Source organism: Phascolarctos cinereus, unplaced genomic scaffold, assembly GCF_003287225.1.
Source record: "Phascolarctos cinereus isolate Bilbo 61053 unplaced genomic scaffold, phaCin_HiC Scaffold_5;HRSCAF=322, whole genome shotgun sequence".
Taxonomy (NCBI): domain Eukaryota; kingdom Metazoa; phylum Chordata; class Mammalia; order Diprotodontia; family Phascolarctidae; genus Phascolarctos; species Phascolarctos cinereus.
This window is the reverse complement of record NW_027555958.1, coordinates 322,026,923-322,042,610: the sequence shown is the minus strand read 5'-3', so window position 1 is coordinate 322,042,610 and position 15,688 is coordinate 322,026,923. Positions and strand designations below refer to the sequence as shown.

General features: G+C 38.4%; 1 protein-coding gene across 5 annotated transcripts in view; it reads left to right on the top strand.

Annotated features, from left to right (window-relative positions):
* Positions 1 to 15,688, top strand: part of GATAD2B (GATA zinc finger domain containing 2B) — a 98,884-nt gene that overhangs the window by 14,382 nt on the left and 68,814 nt on the right. For 2 of the 5 annotated variants that reach the window (XM_020991724.2, XM_020991725.2), the window contains exon 2: positions 13,380 to 13,466. The exons of the other annotated variants lie outside the window; for them this stretch is intronic. In XM_020991724.2, the coding sequence (XP_020847383.1) occupies positions 13,465 to 13,466 (2 nt within the window). In that variant the 5' untranslated portion in view covers positions 13,380 to 13,464. The remainder of the gene's footprint in view (positions 1 to 13,379; positions 13,467 to 15,688) is intronic. 5 annotated transcript variants of the gene reach the window in all.

The window sequence follows — 15,688 nt, the reverse complement described above, 5'->3', positions numbered from 1 at the left end:
TAGCTGAAGGAAAATCAAATCAACCAGATTCTGATTTTCAGGGGAATTTCAAAATTGTTGCTCAGTAATAGTCCCTTGTCAAGGAAGTCGAAATCTAATGCATTCTCTCCCTTTCCCCTCCTGTATATGAATTACTCTTTAACTTGCTTGTTATTAAAGTTCATGATTCTAATTTAATCTTGGAGACTTGACAATTAAATTCCTACTATAGCAATGTGATTCCAAATGGCAATTTGATAGCTTATTGTTTCTTACTTAACAACAATTTTCAACAAACTAGTAGTTGTATGGAGAAATGTGGTATTTCTGTGTGCAAAATACACGGTTAGTGAAGTATCTTCTAATGTGCATTCAAGGGCATCTATTTGAAGCAGTCTTTCTTGTATTTTATGATGCATTAATTGAGCTGAGGGTTTATGGTTTAGCCCTAGTTACTGGACTTACAGTAGAAGAGAGATAGATCTATTATGATGCAATTGTCATTTTTAAAAAGATGCAAATACTGGGTTACTTTTACAAAGAAAGTTATTTTTGTGTGTGTGTGTGTGTAGGAGTAGAGGAGGCTGGGCCAATGATTTCACAGAGGCAGGGAATTTCTGATAGAGAAACTTCTTCTATCAGTTTAAGTGGTGATTGCTTTGTGCCAAGGCAGTCAGAGGTTGTATCTTGCTTAGGGTCATATGTGTCAGATATAGCCAGGCTTGAAACCTGGTCTACCTGATTCCAGCATGGGCTGTAGTCCAATCTCTTCATTTTATAGATGAGGAAACTAAGGCTAAGAGAAGTTGTGACTTGCTAAGTTAGTCAGTTAATGATTTATTAAGTGTTTACTGTGAGCTAGGCGCTGTTCTAAGCACTAGCAATACAAAGAAAGTAAAAAACTACCTCTGCCCTCAAGGAGCTCACATTCTCACAGGGGAGGACAACACGCAAACAAGTATGTACAAACAAGATATATACAGAGTACATTGGAGGTCATCTCAGAGAGAAGGTACTAGTAGTAGTGAGAAGGGAACCAGGAAAGATTTCTTGGAGAAGGTATAATTTTAGCTAAGACTTAAAGAAAGCCTGGGAAGCTAGGAGGCAAAGACAAGAAGGAGAACATTCCAGATATGAGGGATAGCAAGTGAAAATGCACAGAGTTGGGAGATGGTTCAAACAAGGGTGACAGTGTCACTGGGCTGTGGTGTACATGGAGGGGAGAATGGTCTAAGAAGACTGGAAAGGTAGGTAGGAGGAGCTTTAAAAACCAAGCAGAGGATTTTACATTTGATCTTGGACACGGTCACACCTATGCTTTAGGGAATATTATTTTGGTAACTGAGAGAAGGATGGGCTGAGGCATGGAGACCACCCAGAAAGCTCTTACAAGAATTCAGGTATGGGGTTAATGAGGGCCTGCCTGCATCAGGATGGTGGCACTGTCAAGGGAGAGAAGGAAGCTTTTATAGGAGGTATATTGGGAAGTAGAATTGACTGGACTTGGAAATAGATTGCATATGGGAAGGGGTGAGAGTGAGGAGTAGAGGATGGCCTAGGTTTCAAGCGTGGGTGACTGAATAGATGGTGATACTCTCAAACAAGTACTAGGAAATTAAGAAAATGGGAGGGTTTAAGATGAGTTCATTTTTGGCCATGTTGAGTTTAAGATGTGTGTGGGACATCCAGTTTGAGATGTTCAGGGTCACACAGGTAGTTGGATCCAGATCCCCTAACACCTTACTCAAGATTTTTTACAGTTGTACCAAGCTGCTTCCACCTTATTCTTAAGCAGAAACTTTCACTTCGCAGTATATGTGACAGATTTAGTCTTTGAGTATTTTTTTTTAAAGAAAAATGTTGACTTTGCAGGTTTTTTTGCAAATGTGTACTGATCTTTTCCCTTTTATCGCATTTGGTCTAAGGTGGTCCTAAGAGACAAGAAGCAAATAATTTAGTCATCTGGTTTTCAGTACCTCCCTGGTTTCATCCCAGCTGCCATCTCTCCTTATTATTGGAGGCAGCTAAGTGGTATAGTTGATAGAGGGCTGTGGTCAGGAAGACCTGAATTCCAGTTTGACCTCAGACACTTAATAGCTATGTGACCCTGGGAAAGTCACTTCGCCTCTGTTTACTTCAGTTTCTTCAGCTGTAAAATGGGGATAATAATAGCACCTACTTCAAGGGGTTGTAAGGTTCAAATGTGATAATATTCCTAAAGCTCTCAGCACAGTGTCTGGCACATAGTATGATTATTCCCTTTTCACTAGATGTTCAAGGAAGAATGGCATTATTTGAACCATCTTTAAAGCTATAAAGCAATGGTTTGGACAAATAGCTCTTTAAAAGCTCTTTAATCAACTACTCACATACCTGTGTGTTTAAAGAGCTAATTTTGTCTCTTCTAAAAGGACCTTTCTGCTGAGATGTCTTAATAAGATTGCCATGTATGTTAAAAAATAATGAATGTAAACTCTGTGATATAAAGGCATATTTTTTCAGTCTCACAGAGGTGCATAAGGAGCAGGCACTTAACATCTAAAAACCACTGTATTTCATATCTAACCTATATTATGTGATTATCTTTCTTGGCCCCCAAATATTTCCCGTTCCAATGTGAAGTAGCTTTAAGCTACTATGACCCAGTTTTCCTGTTCTGGTTCATTCTCTTATCTCAGCTCTTGTAAAGAATGAAGAATCTAGAACTTGTATGTGCTTCATATCTCTTCTCTTGTAGATGCTAAGACACTTTTTTTTCTTTGTTGCTTGAGGAGTTCTCTGAAGGGCCTTATCTTACTTCATTCAAAGATATGAAAGTATCAAAGAAAGGGACCTTTAGCAAAACCTTAATTGTGGCCATTAAAACCAGTACTCAGAAGGGTTTACAGACTACTGGGGAGTAACTGGATTTTTGTGATGAGTTAGTGGTAGAGGTAAAGTATAGGATTTTTAAGAAGTACTGCCCTCCTCTTGCAGTTGTAAAGTGAGTAATTGCATTGACATTTGATTAACCTAAGATATATCTGGATACTTTTCTCTGCCCCTCAGTATTCTGTCTCTGTACCTCTTGCACTTAAGCCCCAGGAGTATTAAAGGATTAGAACATAAGTCTCTTTCTCAGATCCTGACTTCTTCCATTCAGCCTGCTTTCACTTAGCAATTGGACAAAAAATTAGCCAAATAAATGTTGAAGTTTTTTTACTATTGAGTACCACAGAGTACTTTTATAGACTACTGTAGGTGTTGGTGTTGTTAGGTACTGCTTAAGGGAATTATAAGAACTATTGCAGTACACAAATATTAGAAACAACTTAAAAAAACTTGTGGGAGGGCTGTTATCAGAAGCAGTCTCTCACTTCCAGGACACTGTACTACATCGTTTCTCAGTTGGGATGATAAACCTTTTATGTCTAGTTCAAGGAAACCCAAAAGCTCAGAGAACCTGTGTATGGCTTTCTAACAGAGACTTTATTTTTACCCTAGCATTTGAAGGAAAGTGACATATATTTCCTATAAGCTCCACTTGCTAATTAATGTTGACATGCAGATCTTAGTTAAAAAAAGCTGCCAAAAATCTTTACTGAGGCTAGGCAGTGTTTACCTTCTTGAAATATGTTCAGAGCTTGTTCAGCTTTTTCACTAATGTATATCTCACAAGAAAAAGAAAGAGCATTATATAGTCCTTGATGGTTTGCACAGTCCTTTACATATGCTGTGACTCATTTAATCTTTACTATAACCCAGTGAGGTAGTTGCTGTTATTCCCATTTTCCAAATGAGACTACTGAGGAAGACAGTTAAGTGACTTACATAGATAGTGTCTTTAGCAGGATCTGAATTCAGGTGTTCCTGACTCCAAGTTCCGTATTCTATCCACTCCGCCACGAAGCTGAAATGAAATGGCTTTGGGAACCTGGTGGGTAGAATGTAGGGCTAATTGGGATATGTTTAGCATCCAACACATTGACGCTTAAATATTTATCAGTAATATCCTAAAACAGAGTACCATTTCCCCCCCCCCATACTTCTGATCTTTTCCCATCACTAATTTAAAAAAACAGTTGTTAGACACTGTGTCAGGATTTTGAGGAGGTCAATCCTCAACAACAAGAAGCATTTGTTGTTAATTACCAGAAATTTTCCATGCATTGTTGTTAGACTTAGGGATGCAAATACAAAATTCCTGATCTCAAGGAATTTAGATTCTTTCAGGTATATCAAGATAGGTAAGATATGGTCCGTATCCTCAAGAGGTTATACTCTAGTAGAATAAAGACATTTGGACAAATGTATTCTATTTTGTATTTAAGTGCACCACAGAAGTACAGAGTTCTGTGTTAGAATATAAGCTGCTTCATTTTTTTGTCTCTTTGTGCCTAGCGCAGTGCTTGGAACATTTAGGCACTTAAAGAGCAGGAGTTCTTACTCTTTTTTGTGTCATGGACCCATTTAATAGTCTGCCTATGAAACATTTTTCAGAATAATGTTTTTAAATGCATAAAATAAAATATAAAACATTACGAAAGAAACTAATTACGATGAAATTATTTTTTCATGTTGATCCCAAGTGACAACTATGAATTTTAATGTTAGAAATGTTGAGAACACATATTTTAGGGGAAAATTGAATTTTAATAACTCTTAAATAATAGTTTTTATTCTAGCAATTATATATATACATGCATACACACATATCCCACATATCCTTCTCCCCTGCCCCAATTTTTTTTCTTTTGCTCTATACCTTTCTCATTAATAATTCATTTACAGGTATCTAAAGGATTGGTAACTAGAGGTCCTGTGAGTTCACTAAGATTGTCACATTTTGGTGAAGTGAATCGTGAGCTTGTTCAGTTAGCACTGTATTCCAGGATGATGTCTCTATGTCTGTTCACCTATAGATAACTGGATCTGGTTCTAGTATAGCCTGCTGAGAGTGGAGATCCATTAGGATGGTAATTTATCTTGGTAAAAAAAGAAGCATCATTGGGAGAATAAATTAGGATTATGAAAGATATTGACCATTTTTTTTCTTTGTTTCCCACCTTCATGAACCCAGACTTGTTTGCTCACCTGGTGATAGGGCTAGTTGAATAGGACATGAGTTTAGATAAATTATCCCAATGGGTACTATCGTATATGACTTTATGCAGTGATCAGAGATAAGAGACCTTCAAAGCAGAAGTAGAAAATGAGCTTAGTGTAGAGCTGTTCTTGGAATCAAAGGTTTCTTCTGGGAGAGAGCTTATAGTGGGGGAGGAAATATTCATTTATAAAGCACCAACTATGTGCCAGACATTGTGATAAGCACTTGACAAATACTGTTATATTTGGTCCTCATAACAACCCTGCAAGGTGTATGCTGTTAGTATCCCCATTTTAGAGTTGAGGAAACTGAGGCAGATAGAGGTTAAGTGACTTTCTCAGAGTCACACGATCAGTAAATGTCTGAGGGTGGATTTGAACTCAGGTCTTTCAGACTACATCCCTAAAGCCACTTGTGCTACCTACTTGCTTCCTGTAGGAGTCTGAATGGCAGAAGTTGAGAGGCCAGATGAATTGGCAAGATGGTGAAGGAGCTAAGGGCTTTGTGGAAAGACTAATGATCTAGGTGGTGATTGCTAGAATACTTTCTTGGTGATGTTTGTGTCACTTATTTGATTCTAGGCATTTGCCCAGCTCTTTGTAGACTAATTAATTGAGATTTTGAGTTGGATTTCTTTTCCTGAAGAATTCATTCTACCATTTGTTGCTTAGTTTTTACGAGGTTTGAAGTAGGAGATTTTTGCTTCTATGGAGAGGAGAGAAGGTGTGAATAGAGTAGTCTGAGCAGAGGTGATATAATTCAACTATTGGCCAAGGAATCAAGAACAGAGAGGTTATCAGTAGAACTATTCAAATTTTTAATAGTTTAGTTGCTGGGGAACAATGTATTGATGGTAGATGATGAGGATAAACTTAGAAATGCAAATGGAATCAATATGTTAGAAAAGGATCAGCTCCTCATGGGTAAGCAGGGTAAAAGGTCTATAGCTAAAAAGTTCAGCCCAGAAGGATTCTTGAGAAATTTGAGAATCAGAGGTGTTTTGTGTGTTGTCTCTGTGCTTTCATATAGAAAAGCATAACCTTGTAGGTAGGTCAGGATAAGGAAAAATGTGTGTCATAAGAGAAATGACATGTACTGATGTGACATGTTCCCTGTTACAGCCCCAAGGAGTGGTGGATAGGCTATAAGTATAGTGTAGATTCATAAAATCTTTATTCTAATTTTCAAGTCAACAGAGGCCCACAGTACAAAATTCTCTGCCCCTAAGGTTATAAAAATGGTAGATAGCAGACCTGAAATTCTGACTCCCTTTTAGGTCACGAATTCTTCAACCTTTGATGATTCCAGAGCACATTGGAAGTACCACAGTTTAATTAAAAAAACAAACAAACAAAATTTCTCCAGGTAAAAAATCTAACACAGTTTATCAAATCTTTGTCCTTATTTCTCCGTGGGCCTAGGTAGAGCACAGACTTTATTCTTTATCTTCATAAACTTTGGGTACTTAGTTTTCATTTAACTGAATTTTTATAGCCCAAATTAATGATGAGTGCATCACTTAATGGGGACCTCAGTCAATTCATGATTAGTTTGTAACATATGTGACTACCATGTAGTTACAAACCATTAGTCATGTTTTCCTTATAAGAAGAAAATATTTTCTGAAACTACATGTTCCTAGAGACTAGAGGTATATATGAGTTCTGGTGCAGTTCCCATGTTGATTGTATCCAGAAAAGTTGAGAATATTCACTTATGGAAAGAAACCCTTATTCTGTGACCTTTTGGCAAATTGGGTCTCCTGCTTTTGCCATGAATAATACTGCTTGTAGACCATTGGTTAAATGGCAGTGCTTTTTACTATAGTTTTGTTCTCAAAGTTATTTATAGTCTCACATCAGTTTCTATCTTGGATAAGTTTATCTGTGTGGAGACTATGAGATGGTTTCCCAGAGTGAAGTAGCCTAACACAGCAAGGCCTTGGGGAAGAGTTTAGGGAAGTGTAGGGGTAAGATTAGGGAGGAAGTAATAGGTAGAGAAATTTTTCTCTGCTCTTTAACAATCATGAATAATTAAATTTATGTCAAGTAATTCAGGATTGCATCATAAGACAGGAGTATAGTCCTATTTGGTTGTAGACCTGGTCTTGCTATTTGCTTGTCTAACTTTTTTTCGGAGAACAAACTTAAGTGGTTCTGAATTTGATCTACCTGAAATGAATGTTGGAATTGATCATTTATTTATTAGGTAATTTTAGAGAACAAATATGTAATACAAGAATAAAAGTAACAGCATTCTCTCCTGAGGAGTATGTTTTTTAAAAGAATAGAAAGATTGATTTTTATATTCTTCAGTAGCATCTCAGGCATTTAAATTGTGGTTACTTTTGTGGGAGGTGTGCCCTCTTCACATTTTAGATTAGTTGCCATTGTGACCTTTTTGAATCGTCATCATTGCCCCTTAGTCCCATTTATATGTACATCTTTAGTCTTTCAGAGGGAACCAGGGATGGAATTGATGAATGAAAAAACATTTATTAAGTGTGCCAACCACTGTGCTAGGTATATATATACTAGCAAATAAGTCAGTGCCTGCCCCCTAAGTGCTTAGGTTCTCATGGGGGATGGAGGAGACAACATATAAATAGGGGGAAGGAATGAGATCTTTCTGTGAGCAGGGATCACCCACATATATGAAACAATTCATTTCTTGCCATTGCATTTATAATGAGTTGATATTCCACTTGGTCCTAGGATTGGGCAGAGTAGAGTTTGCCAATTTAACCATGACTAACTATCTTGGTGGACTGGTCTGTGCATTTTGTTTTTTTCTTCTAAAACATTACTTAAATCACAGTGTGGCATATTTGGGATCATAGAAGGCGTCAGAACTTTGATTACATGCAGTAGTTTTTCCACCACTTGGGATTCCTCAATTTTCTTTTGAGCTTCCATACTTCAACTGACTCATGATTTAGCTGGACAACACAGAGAAACCACAATTATAGCTGCTTCCTTACAAGGTATAGATATCAGAAACCTCAGGAGCCTTTTGGCTTGTTCATGTGATCTCTGACACCACACACTGATATATGTCGATTTACTGTGAGATCACTGCTGTGTAGTGATTATAGAGCTCCATATTAACTTCTCTAATGTTAAAATGCTTGAAGAAGCTTATTCATGACAAATCATGTGATTAATTATATCCAAACATTTTTGTTTTAAAGGTTGTGTGAAAAATGATTAGTGTTCAAATACAGTACAACATTCAGTGTACTTACGTTGGCTGATGTGTTTGTGAATGTACCCTCTGGAATGGACTCGGCATCCCTTACTTCAGTCAAACATGGAATCAAGTTTGGATGAGAAGATTATAAGCAGAATTCTCTTGGAAATTTTGATGGGTGAACACTGAAGGAAGAGGAAAGTAACTCCTTTTTCTTCACAGACATTAATGTTTTTGTTATTTGATAAAATGGCAGCAGTTCCTAGATTTGGAGATCTCTGAGGGTCTCATTAAGTGCCATTTACTATGACTGTGCTGTCATCACATTTACCACTCAAAGCTCAGCTTGGTGTAGAGGCAAACTTTCTGTTGCAGTTCAGTATGAATTAATGAATGATTATGCCAGTGCCTAGTACTGGCTATTTCAGATATAGTTCAGTGTCATTCTGTTTCTTGCAGACCAGTTTCTAGTACTTACTGGATGTGAATATCTTTTCATGACCAAACTTATGTTCCCTTGAGTTGAGATCTTGATTGCTTTCCTTACCCTCATGGCCAAAAGACCATTTTGGCAAAAAACAAGGAATTTTCTTAGACATGCTGGCTGGTGCAGTGCTTTCTGTAGTTCAAGATAACAGTTAAAGATAGCTGAGGCAGCTATATGGTTCGGTGGATAAACTAGAGCATAGTGCCTAGAGCCAGGAAGACCTGACTCCAAATACAGCTTCAGACAGTTGGTAGCTGTGTGACTTTGGGCAAGTCTCTTAACCTCTTTGTTTCAGTTTCCTCAGCTGTAAAATGGGGATAATAATAGCACCCACCTCTCAGGGTTGTTGTGAGGATCAAATGTGATATATGTAAAATCACAATGCCTGGCACATAGTAGATGCTGTATAAATGCTAGCTATTATTATTGGCTGTGGTTCATTGGTACAACTGAAGCAAATGTGGGGTGGTATATTGTCAATAATAGCTCTTAGGAATTGTCGATTTCACCTTAAAAAGACAAAACAAACAAACCTACAAAACCTGTGCTTAGCATGTGTGATGTAGTCTTGTTCCTTTTGGTAACAATTGAGGTCCTGGTGCTTAGGGGTGCTTTAGATAGACTGAGATCTTTGCGGGGGGGGGGGGCGGCTTTCCAACCAGGAAGTTTAAAACCGCTAGTAGATGTTATAGAAATAATGTTGGAGTTTAAATGTTTAGGGTTCAAGCCTAACCTCTACCTCAGAGGTTCCCAAACTTATTTAGCCTACTGCCCCCTTTAAAAAAAATTGCTCAGCACCCCCCTAAAATCTACTTTCTTTAACCCTTTAATGGTTTTATTGAAAATTTGCACCATTTCAAAATACACATTTTTTTAAATGACATCTTAAATTTAGTAATTTATTGCAAATTTGTAGGGTTTTCCTGCATTGAAATTTTGATGATGATGCAGTATTGCATTGTGTAACCCTATAGTATCGTATTATAAACAAGTCATTACACGCACGTATTTCTGCCAATATATGCTGGACTTTCTGACAATGCGTGACATGATTGCTTGCCAACACTTGCTTGTTAAGACCTGTCAGTGGACTTGATCATTGATCAGTTACAACTTGCATTTTGTGTGTTTATTTGGAAAACAATGTAATCACTGCGACTTTAACTCTTTTACACAATAGATGAAATATATAAGAACATTTTTTTAAAATTTTCTTATTTTCTTTCATGCCCCCTTATTTTTATTCATAGTCCCTCAATTGCACCCGAGGCTACTACCACCCCTCTTTCCCCCCATCATACCACCCCCCCCCCAGGGAGTGTTATTGGCCACTTTGGGAACCTCTGCTTCTACCTGAATGATGGATCCCTTCTGCAAGAGGCTCTCATTTAGTCTGTGCTTGAAAACCTCCAATGAGAGACAGTTCATACTTCATACTTTTTATGTATTGAACATAAATCTGTCTCCGTTTAACTTGTATCCGTTGTTCCTGGTTCTGCCTTCTCTAGCCAAATAGAATTTCAACCTTCTTTAACTCTTAAGATATTTTGAAGATAATCAAGTCTGTCTCTAACTCTAGAAACTTTTTTTCAGGTTAAACTTCCTTAGTTTTTTCCGTAGATCTTCATATGAGTGATAGAATTTTAAGTCCCCTTACCAGCATTCTTAGTTACCCTGCTGGAGTCACTCCAGCTTATCAGTCATCTTACTAATATGTGGTACCTAGAACTTAATATAATTGTGTGTATAACCCAATGTTGTAGATATTGTCTAATAAGAGCAGAGTTCAGTGGGAATGTAACCTCCCTTGTTCTGGAGAACCTACTTTTTATTAATGCTGCCCAGGATCACATTACCTTTTTCATCTGCCATATCATATAATGTTGACCTCTATTATAGAAACTCCCAGATATTTTTTGTGTGTCAGTCTAGCCATGCTTACCACCTTAAATTGGTACAATTTTTTTTTAACCTGGAGGAAGGATTTACACTTATCCCCCATTAAATTTCATCAAAGCTTTACCTGGTTGATTTCCAAATCAGTTTTTGCTGCCATATATATTTTCTTCCACAGCCTCTTTTCTGTGGTTTACCAGATAGAATTCCCAGCTCAGAGGGGAACATTGCTAGAATTATCACCCATACCACTGAATTTGCAGTAGAGACTGTAGCTCCACCCACCTACTTTTGAGTAAGCACCAGGTTTCAGGGAGGTTAAAAGTATTATTTCCTTCTCAACCGAAGGTTTGGAACTTTTGTCCTAGAGCATAAATATGGTAGAAAAATTAGGCTGAAAATAATTTCAGGAGTAAATCTCACCAGCGGTCTGGCCCTACTTCTAATAGCTGAGTCCACTTGGAATCTGCACGTCTAGTGAAAAGTATACTTGTCAGTTTGTAAAAAGATGGTAGAAGGGTATGAGCTCTGGGAATGGTTCAGGAAGATGGGGCTGAATTGAAGTTTTTGCAGGGGGGAGGTGATCTATTGTGATCCTGTAAAGTGACAGGCCATCTATACACTTAAGCAAGGTTAGCATACAAACACCCAATGTAGCATTGAGAGACAGGAAACAGTCAGGTGCCCAGCAGGTCTTAGTATCTATAGGGAATTCACCTTCTGAACATCATTTATCCTAGCTAGCAATGACCTTTCTCCCCAATTCCTGGCAATCAGGAATAAAGGTGGAGGCCAGCTGGTAAGGACTTCATCAGTCTCATGCTTTTGGAGTCATTGGTATTGCTATACCTCTTGACCTTTGGTTGTGGGAACTAAACAGTTAAAACATCATCATCATTAGAAGGAAACCACTGCTTATGAATGAAGGCAAAGTTTGGCAAGATGCCAAAATAGGCTGAGAGAAGGGGCGGGGGCTAACTGACTTTTATGCCACAAACGACTTTAAAAATTAAGAGATAATTCCTTGTCTTGAGGTTATAAACCGGCTGCAACTGGTTTTTCTCTCCTCCCCCCCCTTGCCCCTGCTAGGCATCATGGGTAAAAGTAAGCATCCCCCTGTTCCTTTTGTTTAATATAACAGTACGGCATGTGATTGGCAGGGCAGTGCCCGCTTGGAGACTGGGTTTGTTCAGGTCTCTCAAGGGTGCTGGCACGCATGGGGCCACCCCAGTGCTACAGAGAGGGTTCCTCATACAAAAGAAAAGAGGGGAAAAAGGAACTCCCCCCCCCCAATAAAGCAAACTCATCCCTTTCCTCTCCCCACTCTTTTTTTTTGTTGGTATTCCCCTTTCTTGTTTCTCAATTTTTCTGACAACTAGAGGAGGCGGCAGGAAAATGTATACCTGTAAGTACTTTCAACTGTCCATTTTTTTCTTTTTTTTTTTTAAACAAAAAGCAGAAATGAAGTCTGTAGTTATCCACAGCCCTTTTCTTGCCATTAGGAGAGAGTGATATGTTGGGGTCTCTGAATGGGGTTCAGGGAATTAACACTATTGCTTTTGAAAATTTTCTGATGTATTTCCTCTACAAAGCTCTTCTCTTTGGTTCAGCTCCTCGTTCTTGCCGGCCTCCCCATTCAGTGTTCTGGTGGGGGTCCCTGGCTCCCAGTCTTCCTTAAGCTGAAGCTTCAAGAGAAGGCTGATACTAAGGGTTTTTTTTTTAAATGTTTCTTTTGTCTGTAGCAGTGATGGGTTTTAGCTCCCCCTCATCCTCCCTCCCCCCCTTTTCTTTCTATGTCAGCTCCAACCCCTCTCTGTGAATGGAGTCAACCAGCTGACGAGGGTGAGTGCTGGCATGATGCCAGGGGCTGCAAAACGATGTGTATGCGCGTGTGTAAGTGTATACAGAGCACAAAGGGAAAGGCCTGCAGTCTAGGAAATCACGGACTATTATATAAGGAAGCCTGCGTCATCTTTGCTTGCTTGGGCTGATGGTTGAGGGGGGAGGGAGGAGGCTTGGAGCAAGAAAAACACTTTTTGCCCCCTTCCTTCCCATCTTTCTTTTCAAAAAAATGTTCAATTGCAAATAGTATTGAAGATGGCTTCTCAGACTGGGTGGTATTGGTCATGTTCCCAGTTGAAGTTATCTTTGGGGGTAGGGTGGGGGGGGGACTAGGAGGTACAGGCAGCATGGTTTGTGAGTCTCTTCTTGTGTTCAGAGGTATATATGCTTTGAAAAGAAGGCACTGCCCTAAGGAGAATGCCTCCTGGATTTAACAGCTGTAATTCATTAAGGAGGCTTTTTATTATTTTAATAGCAAACTGTTTCAGCATTGTCAAGGCAGGAAGAAAAAAGTCTTAAGGAGAAGCAAAATACCAGATAATAGAGCAAATATTATCTATAGTTGTTCCTTCTTAACTACCCCCCCCTTTTTTGTATAGAAATGCATTTTTTCTCTATGCCATCTGCTCTACAGAGTTAGATTTGTACAAAAGGAAACTCAAATAACACATGGCAGGAAAAAAAATTCAGAGGTTGTTCTGAGCTTCCAGGCATTAGATCTGCTATATTTTGGGATTCTTGTTGGACTGGTCATGCATGTCCTTAAAGCACTGAAAGCATATTCTGTTCCACCATGGTTGAGAGTTGTTTTGCGCCAGCATCCTATCACATCATTTGGAAGTTACAATTCTACCCAATTTACCATGATGCCTTTTTTCTTCACTTCTCTTTATTTCCTAGATGGATATATGTGGAGTTTGTCGGGTGGAAATGAGAATTAAAACGTGTTAATGAATAGAGGGGTCGTAACTTTACAGTTGGCTTTATGTGAGTACTCATTTTTATTTGGATCTGATCATTCGGAGCCATAGCACTAATTTGTAAGGGGCTGGGAGTGGGGAAATAACCATTAGTGGGAGTGGACTGAAATGGCTTGGATTTATATTGGGCTTCAGTATAGAGGGAGCTGTAGTTTTGTTTTGTTCTTTTGGAGATGAAATTGTGCTTTCTAAGTCTTTCTTCACTACCAAAGTACTGTAGGAAGAGCAGCCTTGGTTTAAACAACCTTTTATAAATGTATCTGATTTTTACTTCCTTCTTTGTTGAAGGGTAAGTTGCTCTAAATATCTCTACTTGTTTCATTTTGTTGGAGAATGCATTTGGGGTTACACTTTCTTTAAGAATGGTAGGATTAGACCTGCCAGAGCTGCAGGCCTATTCTTCACAAGCTGCCTGAACTTGTTTCCCATTCCTGTGCAGCAAAAGCCCACTCTTCCAAGTTACCTTTACAAATGAATTAAGTTGTTTCACAGTTACTTGATTTCCATACCTTAGTCTAGCAGGAAATCACCAAGCAGAAGAAAAATCTCTGCTAGAGTTGAGTAGCTGAAGTTAGACACCTTAGTATTCGCATAGAGCTGCAATGATACTCCCTCACTGTTAGAAGCCATAATTACCTTTTGGGGTTGATATTATCCTTTTATAGTATTGCATGGAAATGTTCTCAGTGGGAGCCAGCCATTTTGTATATGCTGTGTTGAATCAAATTTTACTATTTATGTTGGTGTGTTTTCAATGTAAATGGAACAGAAGAGATGCTTATTTCATCCTTTCCAGTTTTTTTAGTTTAATTTTCTTCCCCCATGCTGATTTTGTTGTAGACTAGTGGGTTCATAGGAACAAGTTCACTTAAAAACTTGATTTTGATTTTTGTTCTATTCCTACTTTTAACCAGGAAGAGAGTTTTAAATGGTAGGTTCTATTCAGAGACATTAGTGAAGACAACTCTCTTTTAATGGACAGATTTGGAGGGATTTTTTTTTTGCTTATTCCTTATAAGTTGTAGTTGAAATTTACTGATAATCACAGAATTTAAGAATTGGAAGAGACCTCAGAGGCCATATGCTCTAACCCATACATGAAAGAATCCCTACTATAACGCACTAAACCAAGTGGTCATCCAGCCTACCTCTTCTCAGAGACCTCCAGGGAGTAGTAATCCACTACTTCTTGAGGCAAACCATTCCATTTTTGGACTGCTCTAATTGTCAGGAAGTTTTTCCCGACATCAAGCCTAAATTGGCCTTTTTGCAGAATTTTATATTTATCCATGTTGAATGTCATCTTAATAGAATAAGTCCAGTACTCTAGCTGGGGGTTCTTAACATGGGGTATTAACATTTTTTTTAAAGCAACTATTGGGGCAGCTAGATGGCACACTGGATAGAGGACCAGCCCTGGAGTTAGAAGACCTGGGTTCAAATGTGGGCTCAGACAATATCTGTGTGACCCTGGGCAAGTCACTCAACCCCAACAAAATTTTTTTTTACTATTTCAGTATAATTTCCTTTGTAATCATATGTGTTTGATGCATTTAAAAACATTATTCTGAGCTTGGGTCCATAGGCTTCACTGGGCTCTCAAAGGTGTTCATGACACGAAAAATATCAAGAACCTTGCCTGTCAGGATCCTTTTGGATCCTGACTTTCATGCAAATAAAGTTTTAAAGAACAAATAGAATCATCTTTTGATCTTCTTCTACCTTGTTCCAATATCACCTGTTTAAAATAGTACTTGGGAGATGTGACTTTTACATCTGTCTGATATTCATAGAACTGTGTAGTCTCAAAATTAGAAAGGAGTCCAAGAAGTCATCTAGTCCAACCATGATTGGTGAATCCTTGTATTAGATTGTCAGGATACCTTGATAATGATAACAAGGAAAAGAATTTGAATTTTGGAAAGTGCTTCTGTTCTCCACAATTCTGTGACCTTCTGAAAGAGGACTGGATTTTAAGTCAGATGACCTCAATTCAAATCCCTGTTCTGCCTCTTACCAATGGCATGACTTAGGGCAAGTCATTTAATCTTTCTTTCTCTCTCATTTTCTCTCATGGTTATTTCGAGCTTTAAGTCTGTGATATTATAGTCTATGATTTATAGTGATGGGTGGCTTAGGGCAAGGCCTGCTCTTCCTGGGATTTTTCCTTTGATTAACTGTATGGAGAATACAGCCAATGGATTTGTTGTATTGGGTGAACTAAAGGCA